Below are 23896 nucleotides of genomic sequence, written 5' to 3'. Positions count from 1 at the left end.
ACTTCATTAATCACAAATCACTGGAGATTTTTGCTAGAGACAATCTGCTATCTAATGGGACAATAAGTTTTGAAACAGACTTGTCAAAGCAGTGCAACATATTTTAAACAGATGGCAGAAAGTCAGTTATATTTTGCATATTAAGATTATGGCATTTGAAATTCTACATCATATTAAATGTATGCTCACCATTGGTAAGATTAAAGTGTCACTTGCTGTCACAGTTTTTGTTTCTCTGAAACTGCTTTTCACACTGGCCCCTCTATATTTGTATGATGACTTGGCACAGTTATATTAACATATTCAGTACTTTTGCACTTCAACTTCCTGCTTTGTTTCCTTTTAATTTCAAGTTAGCTTAAGGAGTTGTATTGAAATTTTTTGTTAACCAGAAAATTAACTTAAATTTTGCTATTTGCTTAGTTACAAATTTAATGAGATACTTCTGTATTCAGCATTTATTTAATTTATTAATTTTAGTATTTTAATTCTGTTAATATTTATTTACTCTATATGTATAAAATAATTCAGATATTTTAAACTAATCTTATTAATTTTTTCTAGATGGAGACACCTCTGATTCAGATAAAAATGGACTGTGGAAAAGAGGAGAAAAAAGTAAAAGTGCTCCTCCACGACCTAAACGTAGGCTTCCAGTACCTCCTGTACTATCTCCCTCATTAGGCAACACAGAAGCACTTTCAGGAAATAATAAACAGCAGCTTGCACATTATGGAACATATGTGATACGAGGTAAAGGATCCAATAGTAAACAAGAATACCCTCATTCTGTTTATAATGATTCATCATCCCAAGAACAGAATGCCTTCCATGGACAAAATTCATCATCACATGCTGCACATGCAAATAAGAAAGCTAGTATTCCTCCTTCTAGTCCTCTTAACTCAGATAGTTCATATTGTGCAGGTGATGGACATGATACATCTCTCCTGTGTACTATGAGTGATTCAATGTCCGAAGGTAGTCCTCACTCTAGAACTCCACCAGCAAGTATACACTGGAGAAGGATGCCTTGGAATTCGTCTGGATCAGATCTTGAATTAGATCAAAGTAAATCTGAAACTGGTAGTGTTTTATCAGACATTTCTACTAGTACAGAACCAAGCTCATTAAGTTATCCCTCAGGTAAAAGCCGATGTGAGTCTGGTCCACAAATGAAATTTAATAGAGCCTTTGCCCTTCGGCGAGCCAGGCTGGGCCTTGATACAGAATCAGGATCTGTGAAAAGTATTGGAAATAAAGATTCTCAGGGAAAAACTATTAAAAATGATGGACATCTGCCGCTTCCTGCAGCCAGCCTATCAAGGCAAGATGGAGGAAGATTTAGTCTTCGTCTTCCTAGAAGCACAACTAAACCCAATAGTGGTAGTAGTAAAAGTGCTACTAAAAAAGATATAAGATCTTCCTTAAATAGTGTCATTGGAAACAAGGTAAGTTTTTTTTTTTTAAATTCCATTGTAAATTTGAGCATCGTTACTTCCTATATACTAATTTTTGCTGTTTATATGATATTCTTACAAAGTGCATTTTAAAATTTGTATGCTTTCTTTATGCTAAGCATTTTATATTAATGAACAAGAATCACATAGATAAAACATGTTCCAGATATTTAATAAAATAGGCTAAGAGGTAATTCCATGTCAATATGAAGACACAACCTGATCCTCTTCAATTTTTGTGAAACTTTGTGAAATTTGTTGCATGTCTAGGCTTAAAACTAACCATTAAATCATTGATTATTAAACTTCTAAATTTTAGTTAAGTTGCATAAATATAACAGATAATTTAGTACAGTTTCTCTATTAAAATTTAATGTAGTCTAATTTATACACAATAATTAAAACTTGCAGTTTTTACTCCATTTTTCTTTAAAAATTTGGTTTTCTCTTTTTGATATAATGGTAGATACTATTTTCTGTAGCCTTTTCTACTTCAACAATAAAGATGGTGTCCACAATCCTTCCTTTTAAATCTTTTTGTCATCTTCAGCTCCTTTATTTTATAATTCATCAGAATATTTATTCCATGAATCTAAAATATTTTCCTCTACTGTTTTAGCTTTGCTTCTATCATTTTTGATTGCACTTGTTTTCTTTCTCTCCTAAAATCTTCCAAAGATTTTTTTCTTTATCCTCTTTCACACAAAACTTAGTTCCCTTACACTTTGTTTATACTCCAGCACAACCATTAGGTTAGAGAAGTTTACATTGATTATTTTGACAATAATACAATCATCAACTGTATTTAGCAGTCATATAGGTTTGAACCACAGTCCACTCAGCTATGTCAGGCAAGGATTAGTAGTTTTATTTGCCAAAAATTTCTTATAATATTTTTTCTAATATTTATAGCTTTTTGGGTCACTGTAGAATTTTGAGTTTTCTTTCTTTACCAGCTTTCTCTTTAATTTCTTTGAAACTTCACCAACATTCCCTTAAAATTAATTTTTCTGTTCATCTAAGTCATATTAGCATCAGGAAGGGTCAAGATGAAATGTTTTTCTGTACAATCTTCTGTATATTTTGTCTCTTCAGCTAGTTGTTCAAGATCCTTTTCTATAACAATATAGTCAATTATGCTTTGTTTTTTCTGCTATGCTCTCTCCACTTAAACTTCTGGTGCTGTATTTATATTGAAATATTGTGCTCTTAATTAAAACAATGAAGTCAATGGTTAAAGAAGTAATGCAGAATCATCTTTACAGAATGCAGTTTTTGTTATTTGGCAATCAGAACATGTGGAGATTTAGTGTCACCAATCTGATTTGCTACTATGAGACAGTAAGAAAGGAACTGGATGTAAAAAAATAATTTTCACATCATATACGTACATTTCAGTAAAACTTTTGACTCTTTCACATGAAAGACTGCCATACGAATTAGTGAAACTTGGCATTTGGGGAAAGTTACTGCTGTGAATTGCAGGAGAGGCCTTTATCCTGCAGTGGATTGAAATTGGCTGATGATAACTGCTGTGAATAAAGGGCTGGTTGAGTTTCATAAGACAGAACATGGTTATAAATGGGTACTGCTCTTCTTGGACTGAATGTTATTAGTGGACTCTCTGATGGTTCAGTCCTAGACCCTTATTTTTTAAATATTAATGATATTCAGGAAGACATATTAAATTCTCTAAATTTGCTGCTGATACAAAGGTTGCTGAAGTTGTTAATGAAAGAATGAAAGAATTATTTTTTTCAAACAGCTACTAAGTTGTTTCAATGTAACTGCTTAATAAATAGAACTATTAGGTATTTCTTTTGGCCCAGGGGAATCGTGAAAAAATTACTGAGACAAAGGGTGCCGTGAACCGAGAAAGTTGGGAACCTCTGGTATAGAGTAAGAAGTGGCAATTGAAGTGTGACATTGATAAATGTAAGGTACTGCACATGGGTAGCAGTAATCTCAGAATAACATACCAAATGGGTGGTACCACACTCAAGGTAGTGGAGGATGTGTATCTGTTGGAATGGATGCAAAGAAGAGTAACAAGATTATTCATACTCTTACAGAGAAAGACTGGAATTCTGTGTATTGCAGAGTCTGGAAACTAGGCACTTATGAGGAGACCTGATTAGATTGAGGTGTTTAAGGCTTTATGTGGATTGAGTAAACTAAATGTTGATGGCATCCTTGCCCTTTCTTAGACAATACACATAAGGAGACAAATTTAAATTTAAAAAAGATGGTTGGGATAAATTCATGAAAATTTGCTTTCAGCAAGAGTGTAATTGATCATTGGAACAACTTCCATCTGGCTTAATATGTCCATAAGGATAATTTGAACTCCTAAATAATTCCATTCACTCTTACCACTACAAAATGTATGCTTACTATCCCTAGGAGAAGAGGCAGTGTCTCCACATTAATGTTCTTGTCTCTACAAGAACATTAATGTGTTGGTTCCATCCAGATGGAACCAACTGACCTCTTTGCATTCAATGACAACCCACAATCAAATAATGTTTCAGCAAGGGTAATAAGCTTCTAACCACAAGCAGCAGAAACAATCCAAACAAGATCATTAGCAAATGCCATAATTTTAACTAGTGGAGAGAAACCTATCAATAACAGCATTGAAAAGAAGTGGTGAGGTGAGAGTGGGGGGTCAGCCTACCAATCACCTCTCTTGTATAGATAAGTGAGGTTTGCTGTCCCACAGTGATACTTAAGACACTTTCTTATAAATGTAATTGAAGGGACAGTTTAGGTACTGAAGGGAATTCTAAAGCCTTTCAAATGGCTGGCAGCAAAACTCTATTATAAGCCATCTGTAAGTCAAGGAAAGCAGGAAAAAAGAGATCTAACACATTTCTTGGTCTCATATCTGACAGATTGCAGAATATCTGACAGATTGCAGATATTCTCTGCACAGCTACCAATGCAAATGAAGGTTTACTACTTAATATCATGATATACATGATATTAAGTAGTGAGCTAATTAGCTGTCATTTTAGCTATCATTATATCAGTGTGGTTATTAATTATAACATTAATAGAAATAAGATATTGCAATATAAAATAAATAAATAAAATGTAAAATAAATTAAATTTTATTTGTATATTTGCTTATATCAAAGAAGGAACTTTGTTTTACTACTCAAACAAAATGTTTCATATTTATTCAATGTGATTTAATTATTCTGGTTAAAATTTTTGCTTTATAATTTTTAGCTGGGCCATAGAAGAATGGATAGTGATCCTGGAAAGACTGCTTTTTGGAAAAAAGGGGACTGCATGAGCACATCAGTTTCAGATTCTGAAAAACCCTCAAACTTGCCACAGCCTTTCCTTAGATCTTCTTCATTTTGTGGTGCTGATGAACTAGAGGTCAAGGATTTACCGTCCAAAATATTTCAAAAAAATGGCATAAGAAGGCCAGCATTTCTAAGGAAAGGTTCTGGCACTCAAAATAAAGTACCTGATGTTCAGACTGAACATACACCTAAAGCACAGCTTAATAAGGTATTTCGGTGTATTTATTTGTTTGACCTTGATAATAAATTTAGATTAAGATAATTTAGAGGCTAAATTATTATAGGTGCTCACTGTTTTATTTACAGCTAATGAAGGATTGACTGGAGGTGGGTAAACAACCAAAATAATAAACTGGTTTGTTATTTAAACACACTTTGCTAAATGGAGGCTTGAAATGGTGAAACAATGTTTATCCTCCACAACAGAGCTGTGGTCTTTCCCAGTCTCGTCTATCTTGTAATATGAGTTATATCTTTTAAGGTTACAATAAGCAATATGACATGAGTCAACATTCCTTAATTTTGGTCATTACAGCCTTAAAATAGTGTTTTCGGGGTGGCTGCCAAATAGTTCGCTGGACTTGGACCTATTGATAACACTCTCAGAGGCATCTTGATCAGCTGGTGAATAACCTCAATGCTTCTACTTTGCCACCTGTTACTAGAGGGAGTTCAGGTAATGTGTACGCAGGTGGTAGTGTTGGCCAGTGTGCAGTGTTAAGTATAGCTTACCTTTTGACCCAACCACCACACATCTCATTTGTTCTAATTACTTGCTCCCTGGTACCTTCCATTTTAAAGGCACTGTTTACATATCTCTTCTCTGATATTTGTTGTCAGAGACTTCCTAATCAGAATGCACCTCTTTTTGATGTTATAAATGTTTTTACCGGCGTTATTTGGAATCATCACAAAAACCGATGCGTATGCTTTGTACTTGTTGCGTGCGGTGATGCAACAAGTGTAATGATGCAAGAAGTTGCAGTGACAAAAGTACAATTGTGCAGTGATGCGCTACGTTATACCGTTATATCAGCATAATGATTAATACCACGAGTGACTGTGCCAAAATCTACAGCCCAGCGTTTGAAGGAATATCATGAAAGAAGGAAAGGGAAGTTGGACAGAAATGCAAGTCCAGATGAAATTCAGCAAGAGTGTTTTGTTATGCCTGGAAGTTCTCAAACTGCACCCAAAAAACCTTGAATGAAATAATGAAGGAATATCATGAACGGAGGAAAAGGAAATTAGAAATTCAAACTATTCCGAATAATATTGAAATTCAACCACAGAGTTCTACTATGCCTGATACTTATCAGGAATCTAAAACTCCAGCAGAATGAATGAAGGGATATCGTGCACGAAAAAAAACGAAATTAGAAATGGCTAATAATGAGATTCCTGATTATATCTCTATAGTGTCTACACGAGCTGTGATAGTGAGTTTGAAAAACTAGTGTACAAAAACCATTTTGGATTTAGTTGTACTGTTTGTGATCATTGATGGTTTCAATTAATTTGAAACCATTTCCAACAACTTCATGTGAATTACTTCAAAATAAATTTCCTTTACTTATGAAGTGAGTACTTTCATGACACGTAATACATGTCATACTTCATTAAAAGAGAGATGGATACTAACTATGGCCACATCAAATGGATTTATATATCCAACATATCCTACTAATTTGCCCACACTGGATGTTATAACTGAGCATTTGATATCACCATGATTACCCTTTATGCAAATTCGTCATTTACGTTATGAACATGGACAATATGGGATCATTGGACAAGCATAAATGTACCAGTTAACGTAAATATGATGGTTCATCAATTACCTAGAGAATTAGATGACGATTATGCCATTAATGTACATATAAAACGAAGACTCATGCATAAATCATCATATCTACAAGGATGTGTGCAGAATAAAATAGTGAAAATATAGTTACGGTATTTGATAAATTCACCTTTGTATAAATTTTGTGGCTTAAAAGTGAGTGACAATTTCTTGGGGACAAATGATGATAGTGAACAGGAACATTCAGATGAAATTGTGGAACCTGTCAATAATGATGATGAACTATTGTTAATTCAACAACAAACATTATTATGGTCTGAAGATAAATATTTATGTATAGCACCAGGTCAGAAATCATCCCCAACAAGTTTCATGTTTGATATACATGCAGAAGAACTTTCTTTTCCAGCTATATATTTGGGACATGCATGAAAATTTAAAAGTGGATTGAAAATTACTCCCTTTATGATGGCATTGAGTGAAATTTGTAGATCTGATCATCGTGGAGTAACTCCCCAATATATACTATATATGGCAATGAAAATTATGCGAATGCGTACCGCAGAAAATTTGCAAATTGCATTTAAATCAGTAAGAATAACAGCTAACATTACTCGTTCTATATTGGAATCGAAAAAATTTATAAACAAGTCATTAGAGTCTAACTTGGATTTCTAAAATCAATTCCCAATTCAGCATATTATTGTAGTCAGCGTAAACGAGATGTGTTTGCCATGATTCGTCAATTAGGAAAACCTGCACCTAGGAAAACCTGAGGGGGCACAGTTTCAAATTGAGGAAAGATAGTTGTAGAATAGATGTGTGGAAATTTGCCTTTAGCCAGTGGGTAGTTGATTAGTGGAACAGGCTTCCATCTTTTTTTGTGGAAGCTAGTAGCCTAAATAAATTTACGGCTGAGCTGGACAGGCATTTTGGAACAAATGGAGGGGTGAAATGGGAGGGTTTTTTTTTTTTTTTTTTTCTGACTGATGCTTCATAAGCTTGCTTTCTTGCATCATATGCCTCTACTAATGCTAGTGTTCTTCACACTGAGTGTGTGTGTGTGTGTGTGAACCAAAACCAACGTGGCCCTTATTACTGTGTATGTTATACAAATTCAGATATAAACAAGAAATTACAACCATTGAAGTTATGGGTCTGCCTTACATGAAAAGAGCTACATTAATAAATGAAGACCCCGTAACATGTGCCATATACTTTAATAAAATTGTTAAGAGTATACTCAAAATTTTAAAATCAAAAACCTATAGTCTTTTTGGGAACTTCAGTATTGAATTTCAGCATCGAGGAAGTCCACACGCACATATATTATTATGGATGAACAATGCACTCTCTGCACCATTAGAAGAAAAAGAAGGTGGGATGGAAGAAGCAATCCAAATGATAGATGCATTATGTTCTATAGAGAAAACTTCAGATTATTCAAATTTACAGCAACAGAAACATACTTTTACCTGTTATAAGAATAATAATGCAAACTGATGTGAATGTTGATTTGAAGCACAAAATATAAAATGCATGGCTCATTAGAATTGGATAATCATGTTATTTCGAAGAATTCCTTAAATCAAATCAATGTCAATTAGAAGAAGAATATCTAAATATTTTGAGGATTGGTATCAAGTGACCACATATAAGATAGAAGAGAAATTTATGAATAATTACAATCCTTGGATTTTAGGAGTACTCAAGTCTAATTTGGATTTACAATTTATCATAAAAGAATATTCATGTGCAGTTTTGTAGTTGAATATGTGATTATAACTAACAGAGGAATAAGCAACCTGCAAAGGAAAATTATAGAGCTACAAGAAGAATATCCTGATATGGATATACTGATCTAACACAAGCATTAAGTGTAGATTAGTTCACAAGATTTATTATGATATTTATTATGATACCCAATGGCTGTGTCTTCAAGAGTGATTGAATACGTGCCAACAATACGGCTACAAGTGTCAGAAATTACGTAAATCAAAAGCTGAATTGGATGAACAATAAGGTGATAGTGAGTCTTTTTGGATATATGGAAAGATAGTATTTGATAAATATGAAAAATGGGGTGAACATTAAAAGCTATAACTCTTGCACAATTTACCGCTCATTATCGAAAAGGAAATGGGGGATGGGTGAAAAGACAATTTCCTAAAATAATTCGGTATCAGAATTATAATACAACATGTCTTCATGAACATATACATGAATGGTAACTTTACACATACCATTTATCAATGAGGAGAATGAAATTTTGAATGAAAATAAATATTTTGAACTTTATGAAACCAACAAAGAGATAATTACCTTGAGAAGAAGGAAGAAAATGCCTTCCATTTTAAAGGCACTGTTTACATATCTCTTCTCTGATATTTGTTGTCAGAGACTTCCTAATCAGAATGCACCTCTTTTTTTATCTATTTTGCTTAAAATCTTTTTGCGTTATTTCTCTCAAATTCATTTGCTATCTTGTTGCTCTCCTAGCTCAACAAGGTACTGGGAACTTCTTGTCTTTCCTTTGAAACTACTTTCTCCAGTCTAATTTTCATAACAGTGAAGTACTTTTCTCTGATTTTTAATGTTCATAATTCCATCTGGTTTCAGTTTTCTTCTGTAGATCCAGTTGGTAGAAATGCAAACTTTTGCTATTACTAATCACCCTGCACAACTTGTTAATTTACTACAATAGTACAAAGAATCCTAACCACACACACCTAATACTCTTGATCATTTCCTTCATAAACAACCTTCAAATTACCTTCAACGTACATGGTTAATGTTATGCACCTCCGGTCATAATTTGGCACTGGTGTCTCATGGGCAATTTGACCTCACATTGTTTGGATTGTGATAATGCCAAATGGGATGATTTGACTTTGATTTTTGTTTTTCTTTTCCTTGATTGGAATAGCTTTTTAAATCTCCTGATCCTAATATTTGCACAGATTGTGCAATCTGCAGAAAGAATAGACAAAAATTGCTTTTGAACCAACTTTGGATCCATGATCAGGGAGTGGATACCCAGATGTGGATTGTACATATTAGATTAATTGTGAATTTACAGAGATAACAAAATATTGCTTCTACTGACTTCAAATGGTTTATTAAAATAAACAATGATTTAAAATGAATAATAAATAAATTATAAATATATACAAGAATTTAAAATCACTAACTATGTACAATAAAATAAAATGGTATTATATAGAATTAAAGTATAAAATAAAACAACCAAATGAAAGTGCTAAAGCATCCATACACTGTATACAATAAGATACAATAAGAAGCTTTCAAGGTGGTGGACCTCATCTTCAACTTGATAAGATCAATGACAGTGAACTAAATATATTACAAAGGGGGGAAAAAATCGCACTCACATGTGAACAATCAATGCCTGTGCATCAAGTATAGTGGGGGGAAGGGAGGAGGAGTAAGAGAGACAGAGAACATTAACCATCAAACTCTGTATCACTGTTGTGATGCCTAGCAGCCCTATTGTTAACTTGCAACTGTAAAACGGTGGTCTCCATAATAGGGTGAATGCAGGTCCCAGCATTAAGATTAATGGTGGAACCCACTGTTGTTATATGGAAGGCCCTCTAACCATGGGAGATGTCATGTATCACAAGCATAATCCAGAATTTCAACATTAGACTGAGGGTCAAAACTGAAGTGTTGCTCACTCCAAAAATGCTCAGTGGCAAAAATTTTTAGATAAGTGCCAGTGCTGTATTTGTTTAAAGTTTCACATTGCTTGTTTTCTTCTTTCATTAGTTCAGTTAATATCCAAAGTCTTACTCTAGTTTTTGAAATAACATGAAACTTGATATTCTCTCCAGATGGCCACTATACTGCAGGAAGCAACATTAGTAGTTTCAAATTTTTATCATACTGTGAAGCATACCAAATTTGAAAACCTTAAAATAGAACTAACTAATAGTATCAAATGTGTATGATGTTTTTTAAACTTTTTAATATTTATATATAATAAGCAGAAATACATACACATGTGCAATTTTGAAATTTCATGCACTTAATAGTTGCGTAAACTGGAAGATAGAAGAGATTGATCATTCTGTTTTGATGTCTGAAATGTTTATATAGATATGTTTTTTTTTCTGATTTTTTTTACAATTTTCAGCAGAATTTATTTTTTTGTTCTTTTGAAAATAAAATTTGTAAAACACATAGCATGTTTTAAAATTTTTAATTTTTTATTAAAACTTTTAAAAAAATACCTACAGTAAGTACCACAATCCTTTAAGAAAAGATGTAATATTGGCACTATTTAAGCAAAATTTAAAAAGAAAGTTGGGCATCTGTCAGATGATTAGAAGTCAGGGTAATCCCCAACAGAGATATATGATCTTGGCTAGAAATCAGTGTCATTGAAGATAAGCATAGAGCAGAAGAATCCTTTTTGCAAGATATAAGACAGGACTGAGTTTTAGAAGGGTTGAAGTAAACTAAATTATCTTTGCCCCACTGTATGATTCCCTACAGATCAGCATTTCAGGAAATCTGTTGAAGCTTTTTGTGCAGGGCAAGCTTTCTCAAACTGGAATGTAGAATGCAATATGCTATCATTAGGAAAACTATGAATAGGATTTCTGGTCAATGGAAATCATTAATATACAAGAGGAAAAGAGTGGGAGAAAGAAACCGAGCATGGGGAACACTGCATTAGTGGAGAAGGTAGAAGACAAGGAGCCGTCTACAATCACCCGCAGTGAGTGGTCAGAGAGAAAACTGGATAACCAGTTACAAAAAAACAGTTGACAAACCATAAGATGGAAGCTTGTTTAGAAGACCTTTATGCCAAACACGATCAAAATCCTTTGAGATGTCAAGAGTACCTGCTTGTGTTTCACCAAACTTTTCCATTGAATTTGTCCATAAATGGGTAACATAAGCCAGAATATTACCAGTGGATCGACACAGACTGAATCCATAGTGGCAATCATTGATCAGATGGAAGGTTTCCAGATAGTTTAAGAGTTGGCAGTTAATTGATTTCTTCATTACTTTAGAATGAGTAGAAGTAAGTGCAATGGGATGATAATTGGATGGGAGAAATTTGTCCCCCTGTTTAGGAATTAACTAGATATGAGCAGATTTCCAAGCAGAAGGGAAAACACTTCTGGAATAAGTAAGTGAAAAAAGATGGCACAGAACAGGAGTAATCTCAAAAGAACAGATTTTGAGTACAAGTGGAGAAATGCCATTAGGATCTGGAGCTTTCTAAACATCAAGATTGTTCAAAACCCTTCTGACATGCCTTTGACAGAAGACCACAGGAGGCATTGAATGGAGTGTACTGGGAATGGTAGGAGGTGGTTTACAAGGTCATCAACATGTGAGTTTGAAGAAAAGTAGGATGCTAGCAGGTCAGCTTTATCTTTGGCTGAAGTGGTAATAGAATCATTTGGTTTTGACAGAGGTGGGAATAGAGATGGGCAAAAGTTGCAGCCAACAGCTTTTGCAAGAGACCAGAATGTCCTGCTATGATTAGGAAAGAAGCAAGTTTTCTACTCTTAGCTTGTTCGAAATCTAGTTTAGACTCATAACTCTTAGTTGCTTTACAATTTTTGTGAACTTTGATGTAGGCAGAAAATTAATTTGGTGATTTGGATACAAGCTATTTGCAATATGCAACATTCTCTCTTTGAACAGCCTTAGCACATTTATTGGAAAACGAAAATTTAAATAAGGGATGTAATTTTAAGGCGGAGTGTAGAATAAAGGATTTCATCCCTACAAGAATAATTTTACTGACATAATCTGAGCAAACATTGACATCAGAAGATTTAAAACAGTAGTCCAATGAAGGAAAAGATGAAAAGAAATCTCACAGATCATCCCATTTTGCATTATTGTTTCCAAACAGCACAAGGTTGAGAAAGGCCACGAGAGAAAGGCTCCGGCACCTCCGTAGTGAGGTGGGAAGGAGCAGCAGTGCATAGTACATGCTTCTTGATTAGACCGGGGTTCGAGCCCGTCACCACCAAATACGGAGGATGCGGAAAGGTCAGGAATGACCACCGCATATTCACGGAGCAATATGGCCTTAGTTGCTAATTCTCCTAAAAACCAAATAACAAACAAACAAACAGAAAGGCTCCATTGGAGAAGAGACCATCACCAAATTGTGGTCTGAGGTACCTAGAGGACCACTCACCTCGACTGTGTACCTAGAAGAGTTGTTAGTGAGAAAAAGATCACGCATGTTTGCTCCATGGTTGGGATTGTCTGGTATTCTGATAGGCAAATGGACAATCTGTATGAAGTCATTAGTAATTGCAAAACCTCAGCATCTCAACCAGCTAGGTCTGTGTGACTAGAAAACAAAGCCAGCTGGAGTTGAACTGGAGAAAGTAAAGTTTCAAATAGAGAAAGGAAAAAAGTTACAAATGATTAGTGGAGTTGGGAGAATGATAGTCAACAGATGAATTTGACAGAATGTGGTAGAGAGATTTTTAATCAGAGAAGATCAAAAAGAGGAGATTCCAAATGACTAAGTCTCTGACAGGGAATATCATAATGGATGTATGCACAAGTACCACCTTTGAAGCAAAAGGAATCATATAGCGAATAATTTGGATGACTGAGATGAGCAGTACCACCACTTTGTTTATTGGAGGCTTGAAGTGGTGAAATCCATGTTTAGTCTCTAGAGCAAAGTTTCCGGCATTCCCCTCCCCCCATACTTCTTTTTCAACCTACGCACGGTACTAAGTACTATAGGTTTTGATACCTTTCGTGTTTGGGGTTTTCATAAAAAAAAAAAAAAAAAAAAAGTAGTTGAATCAACTGGTAACTGGATTCTGTCAGAAGGAGTATATGGGTTTTGGCAGACTAAGTGGAAATGGACATCATTGAGATTGGAACTGAGACCATGTATATTTGTAAAAAAAATGAGGAAGTGTTTGGGAGGTTTAGATCTCTTCACAGATACGTTTCTTCTATTAGTTTGACAGTTCATGAGGCATTCAGTAGGAAGAAAAGGTGTGGGTGGGTGGGTATATGCTGTATGAAGTAATGAAAATTTTGGATATAGCATGCACATGGCAAGAATGTACTCCACTCCTTTACATAATGTGGCCTCGACAATGTTCCCAAGCATACACACTACTCAGACTCCCTCCAGTCACTATTTGGCAGAACAGAGACAGTGAACTGGAAGCCACTTAGAGAGTTACTGTTAGGTTCCGTCTGGTGGACTATCTAATGGTCGGCCTGCAAACACCATTCCAGAGCTATACCTTCAAAATGTAAGGAAGTTTGGATATTTCCAGAACTTTTCTCTGGAGACAAAACATGGGTTCAACCTCTAAAGCCTCCAGTAAGCAAAGTGGCGGTAATTCACTGCTATTTACAGTTATCCAGACTTTCAATTACCTGTAGCATCAAGCGTGCTAAATACTTTCATATATACTGTGAATTATTTAAGGTTATGTATCACAATGTAACTTAAACCTTGTTAACCAAATTAGTTCATATTGTTAATATGCCAGTGAGTTTCTGAAGCAGTTGTGAATTATTATATTTTGTTGAAACCTTACAGGTTTCACTTTGTAAATTTTCTTTGCAATTTTAAATATCAGAAACAAAGATTTTTACATGTAAAAGTGCTTAAATAAACTTTGTGATAGTGAAAATATTTGTTTAATTTTCAATGAATTGAATCTTATAGCAAACGTTAATAAATATTTTATCTGAATATTTTTATTTAAAGCCAAATGAGAGAGCATCACCAGATAAAGTATCCGAAACTAAGATAAGTCAGGCAAACTCTACTCACCATCAAAACTCAACTAAGCAACTTTCTGTAAGTAGTATTATGTATTTACATAATAAATTATTTTTAGTAGTATTAATATTGGCAAAATGATAGACATAACCAAACTTATACAGCATTTGCCAAAAAAAAATCCCACTTTATTTTCCCATCACTTCTAATGATTTGTCCAATCCATTAAATTTATTTAAATTTCCTGTTGCTACAACACTATGTGGAACTTTATTACAGCACTCAATCAATTACAAATTTCCAAAGATCTTTTCTGCAACCATTCTTTCGCAATTTAAATTTATTCCCTCTTGTTGGTTGTCATCCCAAAAAGAATAAATACAACATCAGCATTTAGTTTATTAAACCATTGTGAAGCCTTAAAACACCTCAATTGGGGATCCATGCAGGTGTAAATTCCAGACATTGAAATTTTCAGAACTCTAGCATTTCTTGGTAGAAAAAACTCATAGTAGTGGAGAATGGGTAATTATACAATGCAAAGTGAAGTTCTCTGAGCAGTGCAGACAGGTTGCTAGGACAGCTCGTGGGGTTCTGTTGATGAGATACAGAATTTCACCAGCAGGAAGAAGACAATTATTCCCTTGTATAAGGCAGTGGTTAAGCAGCATTTTGATTACTGCTTACAGGTTTGGAAGTTTCATTTGAGGAATGATGTAGATCTCTTGGAACAGTCGCAGAAAAGAGCAGTGATTAAAGAAGAATTTGACATATGGAGTGCGTGTGTGGTTGCTTCCATTTTTCTGGAGCAGGTGACATTGTCAGAATTGAAGAAATTTTAAGAAAAGAAGGTTATAAAAATATTCTTGAACATAATGCTATACCCTGTGGACTTTGTGGAAGAAATTTTATATTACAACAAGACAATGGCCAATCAAAGCTCTGAGCAGGGACTTTCTAGCAATTAAATGACTAAACAACAGGAGGAAGTATTGCAAATTATGGTGTGGCCACCCCAAATGCCTGACTTAAACCCAATAGAACTTTTATGGGGTCATCTAGACCATTAAGTCTATGAAGTCTTCACAAAATTTATGAAAAATTTTGCAGATTGCTTAGAATAATGTTAGTCAAGACACTATTATAAAATTAATTGCTAGAATGCCACATCTGTGTAAGACAGTGATAAAATCTCATAGAGAATATTTTGATGAAAAATCAGTATAATTAATATTAATCAGTTCAATATTTTTCGTTGTAAATTTTTCAATGCTTAATAAAAAATCTTAAAATACTTTGTAGTGTGGTTTTTTTTTGTATTAAATTTTACATTGACAGCTAATTTAAAAAAAAAATTGATTAAAACTGTTGCCATACACATGATTCCAAACTTTTAGGCAGGCGTGTATATTGATATTTGTTTCATTAAATTTGTTTTATTATCTTAATATGGTGTATGGTTGGCTTTCTCAGTGATTTGCTAACTGACCATTTCATATGCCCTTCCCCTAGAGCCTGGAGTTCTGTGTATTAGGCAGTCAGAATTGTTTACCTGCAGCTTCAATATGTAGAGTGGAAGTAATATTCATAAAAGAAAGATAGAAAATATTAGCGTGATCTAGCCAGGAGTTATAAAAAAAAAATATATATATATATATATATATATATAAAGTAATAGCAAGGGCCACAATTGGTGGGCAGTCATTAACATTTATATGAAAATAAATAGGCAACCATAGTAGTATTAGTGGCAAATGATGCAAAAAAGCATTTGCTACTATTCTTCATATATATCTTCATCTTCTGCAGCTTCTAATATTTGTTGATATTTGCTTTGTAAAATGTTTATAAATATGTAAAAGATGTGATATAAACCTAGTGATTCTTTTCTTACAATGTTGTTTTACCCCACTGAAAACTATAGTGTTCACCCCAGGGGCTCACATCTGGTGAGTATGGGCATGGCACACCCAGGGTCCTGAGCTGGATATCATCATTCTTCTCTTCTTGGTGATTCCCTTCTCTCTCTCTCTCTCTCTCTCTCTCTCTCTCTCTCTCTCTCTCTCTCTCTCTCTCTCTCTCTCTCTCTCTCTCTCTCTCTCTCTCTCTCTCTCTCTCTCTCTCTCTCTCTCTCTCTCTCTCTCTCTCTCTCTCTCTCTCTCTCTCTCTCTCTCTCAGGGTGGCTCAGGAATTTTTTTTTTTTGCTAGTGCAGCATAAGCCTCAGGCTTTCTTGCACCATGTAGATAATAATAATAATAATAGTACCAGGCTTTCATGTATAGCACTAACTCTTTGACATTCTGCCATGGAGATTGCCTCTGTTTTTGCCTGATGCACAGGAGCGAGCTCTGCCGTTCAGCTGGGCAGCTGAGAGCTTGATGGGCCCCTCATATTAATTTCTTCGAGGGGTTAATTTACCCTACACCTCAAGCTCTCATAAATGCCCATCAGAGCACTAAGTTGGCACCTAATTTCTTGACAATCTAGACACCTATCACACACAAAGGCATCCTCCTTGGCTAGATCATGTCCTGTTTTAGAAAGGTCTGCAAACATTTCACATTTTGCACAATTTTTGAGACTGTGATGCATTGGAGAATCACCCCCTTCGTTTCTCCCCTAAGTCACAGCACTCTTGCTAGTCTGTGACCTTTGCTTCACAGCTCTAATCTGGGTCATGATTTCCATTTAAATACAATTTAATTAACAATGAAATTTAATAAGATTAATAATATTTTTGATTAATTGATAATACTATAATAAACTAACAGATTCCTAATTGAGTGCTTCGTATTATGCTATCTAGTTTTACTTTATACCTTACGCTATCTGTTTGAGATATATATATATATATACACGTTATGCTATTTCTTATCGACTACGATATGGCGGCTAGTTCAACAATATTGACTGCAACACCGGGATCGTAACTTCCAAAAATCACTAGTTAAATTCAAAATAAGAAGCTAATGAATGCTACTAAACCAATTTAATATCTCTTTAAAACACAATGTAGTATGTTAATTAACGAAGAATATGACAAAAATTAAAAATACTTATCCCTTTACAGCAGCCGAAAATCCACTGACTATTCTCTCCACAACTAGTCCACCTCAATAAATGTGGGTTGGCATTCTTTTGCTGTCGCTAAAAGGCATTTTGTTACTGTTAATTTTGTTTTTATCATTTTTATATCAGGTCACATTTAGGATTATATTCAAAATACATTATTACTGTTAAATTAGAAAGAAAAACTTTTAGACGACAGTGAGAATATGAATCAACTAATATTATCTATTTTATAGATACTATTTTTAACACAACAGATAAAGATGATCAGCTTGATGCACTCTTCCGGGATCTATCAAAAGCATTTGATTCAATGACTCCTAAAAATCTGCTAATTAAGCTATGTCACTATGGTATGTGTGATGATGCCATTGCTTGGATTAGCAGTTATTCTGCATCAAGGTCTTATTCAGAGGAATGGAATCCAGTTATTTTGTTCCTGGGGTAGGTGTGCCTCAGGGATCTTTGCTTGGGCCACCATTATTTTTAATCTTCAGTGATCTCCCACTCAGCATAGTAAAAAATCAACATCTTTGCAGATGATATAAAATTTACAAATGCATATATTATACTATTGACTGCATGCACCGTAACAGAACCTTACAAACAATGGCTGAATGGTTAAAGTACGATGGTTTACATTTAAATGTCGAAAAATGTGAAATTGTAAGTTTTGCTAATCCCAGAAAGAAAAATAAAATTCACTTTAGTTACACAGTTGGTAATACTGCAAAGGATCGCATGAAATCTTGGTGTGATGTTCACTAATGCCTCATTTTATATGCATATTAGCAAAATGATTAAATGTACTAGAAAAAAATGGATTCTTAAGAGTGCACTTCTTTTCTTACTCTTGTTCTTTAATTCTTTATAGGCATGTAGGAAGGGTTCTCATAACCCTTCCTACATGCCTATAAAACTTATATTCGACCCAAGATAGAATATGCCTCTTAGATATGTCCACATCTTGGATATTAATTGCTGCAATTTAGAAAGTTCAAATTCATGTCGTTAAATATTTATACTCTAAAAGCAAAATAGAATACAGCAGGGAAACCCATACCATGTGTGAAAAATTTGGTATTGAGCTCCTACAAGAAAGAAGGATGAAAATGGGTGGTGTTCTTGAACAGGCTTATCAGTGGCATAATAAAAGATGAAAATCTTGTGCCACTCATACAATTTAATGCACTACCAAGAACATGTAGAAGTAATAAACTCCTCACTCCAAATTATGCAAGAACCAATAGTGTTTTTTTTTCTCTTTCTCTCTCTCTCTCTCTCTCTCTCTCTCTCTCTCTCTCTCTCTCTCTCTCTCTCTCTCTCTCTCTCTCTCTCTCTCTAAGTTCTACTGAGAATGGCAAGTACTATCAATGGATTAAACATAAAAAAAAAACATCCTTGAAAAATCATGTATACTCAAAGGACAACTAAAGAAAATTAAGGTATAAGTTCTATACAGTTTTATTGTAATTCTTTTATCATTCCTTCTAGCAAAGAGTTTATTCTGTTAGAAAGATAATAAATAATACTAATCATATGTATTTTTACAGGCTTTGGATAGTCTTGTAATATCAGCCATTCACCAGTTGTCTGTAAAACTGAGAAGAGAGGCACATTCACTATTAGATAAAGAAAGGTAATGTACTTAAATTTTACTGTTTATTATTTGTAAAAATATTTTCCTAACTTTAATTCATTGAGGTTTAAATTGTTGGTCAACTTGCATTATGCATCTCACTTTTTTTTTCTTTTTTTTTTTCCCCAACTGTATTTAGCATGTGAATGTTGTGATTTCTCTGTTTAAACTTACTGACTTTTTTTAGATTTGGCAGTGATGTATCCATGTAATTTTTTGCATTAACTGTAAAGTGGACAATAACATTTTGATTTTTTTTATCTCCATTAGCATATAGGTGCATTAAAGCACCTATTATCTTCATGTCCATCTGTTTGTCCAATTCACACATACTAACTTTAGTATGTGTGAATTGGACAAACTTGACTCTGAGTTAGATTTTTCATGAAATTTTATACTTGGCTCTTTTAAAACAATTTGTGATGCATTCCCAAATTTTGTTAAAATCTGACCAATAGAAATTCAGCAATTATTATTATTTTTTCATGCATATTACATAAGTTATCTATGTACCACACATTATAGCCAAATTGTTTGTTGTCATGTGCTGATTGGAGGAATGAATGGGCTATGTGACAGATGCACCGGAGCAAAATGTTCTTGGTTTGCACGTTAAAGTTGCTTTTTTTTTTTTTTTTTTTTTTTTGTTATAAATCATGAATTATTACTATTTGTTAATTCATCTGAAGTGTAATAGCAGTAATGGCAGATAATGCAAGAAAGCAAGCTTATATAACATCAGCAAAAAAAATACACAGTTCATCCATTTGTACCCTCCAAGGATTTATCTAGTTTCTTCCTTGAATTTATTCAACCCATCCACTTCCACAACAGATGGAAGCCTGTTCCAACATTCAAACCACCTGTTGGTTGAAGGAAGTCTTCTGCACAGCTATCCTGCAACAACCCTTTCTCAACATGAATTTATGCCCCCTCATATGTCTCAGCAAGTGGAAGAATGCCATTAAGATTCAGCTTACTCAATCCATTCAAGGCGTTAAATACCTCGGTCAGATCTCCCCACAGATGCCTAGTCTCGAGATGCTGCAATTTGCAGAATTGAAGCCTTTCTAGATAAGAGCACCCTTTTGTTCCCTTCACCAGTCAGGTTGCCCTTCTTTGCACCTGTTCCAGCAGATCTACATCCTTCCTAGAGGCCTCCAGACTTGCATAGATGTGGCCTAACCATGGCCTTATACAAAGGAACAATCACCTCCTTGTCCCTGCTAGTAAATTTTTTGTATATAACATTGACAAAACCCCATGAGCTGTCCTGGCAGCATGTCTGCACTGCTCAGAGAATTTCATGTCTGACTTAACAATTATCCCCCCCCAGGTCACTTTCATTCTCCACTACCCTGAGTGTAGTACCACACAGTTTATAGCTACTCTGTGGTTACTGCTACCCATATGCAGTATCTTACATTTGTCAATGTTAAACTTCAACTGCCATTTCTCAGCCCTTTGACCCAATTTTCCTAGATTTTGTTGCAGTAGCTCACCCTGATGACTGTCGTTTACCACCCTGCCAACCTTTGTACCATCTGCAAACTTAGACATTAAATACTATTGATATAAGTTTAGTATTATTTTTAAAACAATCCATATGCAAAGGGAGTACTTTAAATCTTACCTGGAATTATGCTAGTTTAGGACAACTTGTTAGCAATATTGTTTAAACTTGTGGCATTACACTAAACTAAAATTAAGTCATATTTATTTACATTTACTGTGTTCCTTTGACTTCAGTCTGTGGACAAAAGTTATAATGTATTGATGTGTGGGATTGTACATAAACTGCAAGTTTTATACAGTTACTTAAATTTTAATTCATTGTAGCAGAAAGTTTGTAGAATGTCTATAAAAAATACATTTTTTGGAAAAGTTTTTATTTCAGCATTCAGTGTAGCTTTTCTCAGTGCTGCTCAAATCCTTTTCTATCTCACAGAAAGAAATGATTCTCCTTTGTAATCTAGTCTCTCATTGCACAATCATCTCTTCATGCAGTTGAAATCTTTGTTTAATAAGGTGCTTCTAGTTTGGAAAGTAGAAGTCACCGTAACTCAGGTTTCAGGAATAAGGAGTGATCAAGTATTTTATGCCCTATATTTGTGATAGCAGACATATCAGTAGATCTATATGCTGGTGCATTATCCTTGGAAAAAGCAACTTTCTTTGCTCCTTGTAATTTGGCTTCATGCAGTTCAATTATTAATAATGCTATATAATAGTGGCCTGTGATTGTAGCTGCATACTCTAGGTAATCAACAAATAACATACTCTGACCATTCCAAAAATTGATGGATATTGCCTTATCTGCTGATCAGCCAAAATGGAATATCATGTTTGTTTCCAGCTATGCTTTAAAGTGGAATGTGCTGGAGCAGAATTCTGTAGTGTTTCTAGCATATTATGGATTTCTGTTGTATATGTGCTCATCAAAACAGATATTTTATATAAACAAAAAAGGTCAGATTTCTCCATATGGTATTTTTAAACAGATATGGCTTACAGAAATCCTTGCAAAATAAAATAATAAAAATTACTGTTAGTTTAGTGATACCATTACACAAGGATGCATTCATTGAATGATAAGTGCTACCTGCAAAATTTCTTGGTTTTTCAAGAAATATATCTACACAATTCTGTGAACTTTTCGAACACCCTTAATATTAATCAGTATCTACTTATGATAAAACATTATATATAAGGATACAAACTTTTATATATTTACAGGGAAAAATATTCAGAGAACAGTGACAGTAGGTTAATGATAGAAGAGGTTCTTCCTCAGGTAATGGAGAAAAAGCCAACAGATAATCATATAGAAGCAAACCTAACTAAGGATCTCTCCACCATTCTGAAGAATCTCAAAAGAGTAGAACAGTCTCTGGAAGGTATAACTTACATGCTTTTAACTTTTTAAGAATATAGTACAGTAGAACGTCTGTTATTCGGAATAATTGATGTCAGACCTCTTCCAAATCACCAAATTTTCTGGATAATCAAACTAATAAATTTAATTAAATAATTAATAAAAATTAATTAATTAATTAGATCTTACCTTACAATTAAATTAAATAAGATTAATTAAATAAAAAAATATATAAACCTATCTCAGAAGACAGAAACAACCATCCATTTTCTGCTATACAAAACAGAAAAATTAGAAATATTTTTAATGCGCTCGGTTTTTTCGACTTACCAATAACGAGCATGGACAATCTGTGCTTCCCAGTGGCATTTTTCTTTTAGTGGCTAGGTTTTTTCTCAGTAATGCTTTCCATAATAAGCCCATCTCATCAATATTATAAACGTTTTCTTTCTCATAATTTGCTTAACTGAAGCAAACTTACTTTTCAAAAGACACCACTGCCAATTTGTCAGCAGAAAGTTTCTCGCCTTGAATATCTATTTAGTTCACGTATACCATGTCTCAGTTTAAAGTTTTTCAGCCAACCTGTGCTTGCCTTAAAATCTTCATTACCTATTAATTTTCAATTAAAATCCAATGCTTTTTCACACAACATTGGAGCAGACACCTAAACTTCGCTCTGAAAAAAACAAGAGTGCACTCTCTAAAGTGGCATTTTCAGGTAACTACACATTTTCTTTTCGTTCACATTTTACCGTAAAAAATGAGAGAAATAATAAATTACACAGTTTCGGGCTGATATTATTCTTATTGAATCTGGAGCTAAACTAATCTGAAATTCACCCATGATTTCTGAGAAAATCCAGTAGTCTCTGATATTTTTCTACAGAACATTTCTGAAGGTTACATAGAATTCTAGAGGTCACAACCATAAAATTATAAAAACAATTTGCAGTTTTCAGTTTATTGGGCTTTTTGTTTGTACAATATGTTATAAACAGGTAGTAAACTCGATCTTTCGCTTATTATAATCAAAATTCAATTTGCAAACGTGATCACTATAACCGGAGCTTACTATACTACCATAAATAAAAATAAAAATAAAAGATTAAACTTTCAAATTATTCCAGATAACCGACATTCTACTGCATTAGTGTCAAAACTGGAGAACCAAGGTTTTTTTTTTTTTATTATTATTCATTTGTGTGATAGATTAGTGGTTTCACCATGTCACTTGTTTGAAGAAGTCTAGGTTTCTGGATTCCATGAGAGACTAGAGGAATTCTTAAACTGAGGCTGTAGTTAGCTTATCTCTTTAGCCCCATAAGCTTTTCTGGGTTTCTCAGTTCACATAACATGAAAATCAACCCATAAAATTATACTTGTACAGACTAATAGTAGTAGTAGTAGTAGTGGCATGTGATGCAAGAAAGCAAGTGTATGAGCTTATGCAGCATCAGCCAAAAAAAAAAAAAAAAAAAAAAAAAAAAAAATCACACCATTCCCTCCAAATGCGTGTCCAGTTCCTCCTTAAATTTATTTAACCTATCAACTTCCACAACGACAGATGGAAGTTTGTTCCAGCAATTAACCACCCACTGGCTAAAGGCAAATTTCTGCACATCTATCTTTCCTCAATTTGAATTTATGCCCCCTCAGGTGCATAAACTGAGCAAGAGGAAGAATCCCATCAGAATTCAGCGTGCTCAATCCATTCAAGGCCTTATAAACCTCAATCAGATCACTGCGCAGGTGCCTAGTCTCCAGACACTGCAATTTGCAGAACTTAAGCCTCTTTTGGTAAGAGGATCCCTTCATTCCCCTCACCAATCTTGTTGCCCTTCTCTGTATACGCCCAAGCAAATCTACATCCTTCCTAAAATGAAGCCTCCAGACCTGTACGCAGTACTCAAGACGTGGCCTGACCATTGCCTTATACAGAGGGGCAATCACCTCCTTTTCCCTG

General features: G+C 34.3%; 1 protein-coding gene across 1 annotated transcript in view; it reads left to right on the top strand.

The window, feature by feature from the left end:
* LOC150085042 (uncharacterized) overlaps positions 1–23896 on the top strand; it is a 186146-nt gene that overhangs the window by 157999 nt on the left and 4251 nt on the right. Inside the window, exons 11-15 of the mRNA XM_090376441.1 lie at positions 565–1451; positions 4695–4985; positions 14332–14424; positions 18970–19055; positions 21792–21952. Of these exons, the coding sequence (XP_090232567.1) occupies positions 565–1451; positions 4695–4985; positions 14332–14424; positions 18970–19055; positions 21792–21952 (1518 nt within the window). The remainder of the gene's footprint in view (positions 1–564; positions 1452–4694; positions 4986–14331; positions 14425–18969; positions 19056–21791; positions 21953–23896) is intronic.

The sequence above is a fragment of the Mastigoproctus giganteus genome, chromosome 6 (assembly GCF_048544385.1).
Source record: "Mastigoproctus giganteus isolate SK-2022 chromosome 6, ASM4854438v1, whole genome shotgun sequence".
In the NCBI taxonomy this organism is placed as follows: domain Eukaryota; kingdom Metazoa; phylum Arthropoda; class Arachnida; order Uropygi; family Thelyphonidae; genus Mastigoproctus; species Mastigoproctus giganteus.
The sequence above is the reverse complement of the archived record's forward strand: the minus strand, read 5'-3'. Positions and strand labels throughout refer to the sequence as shown.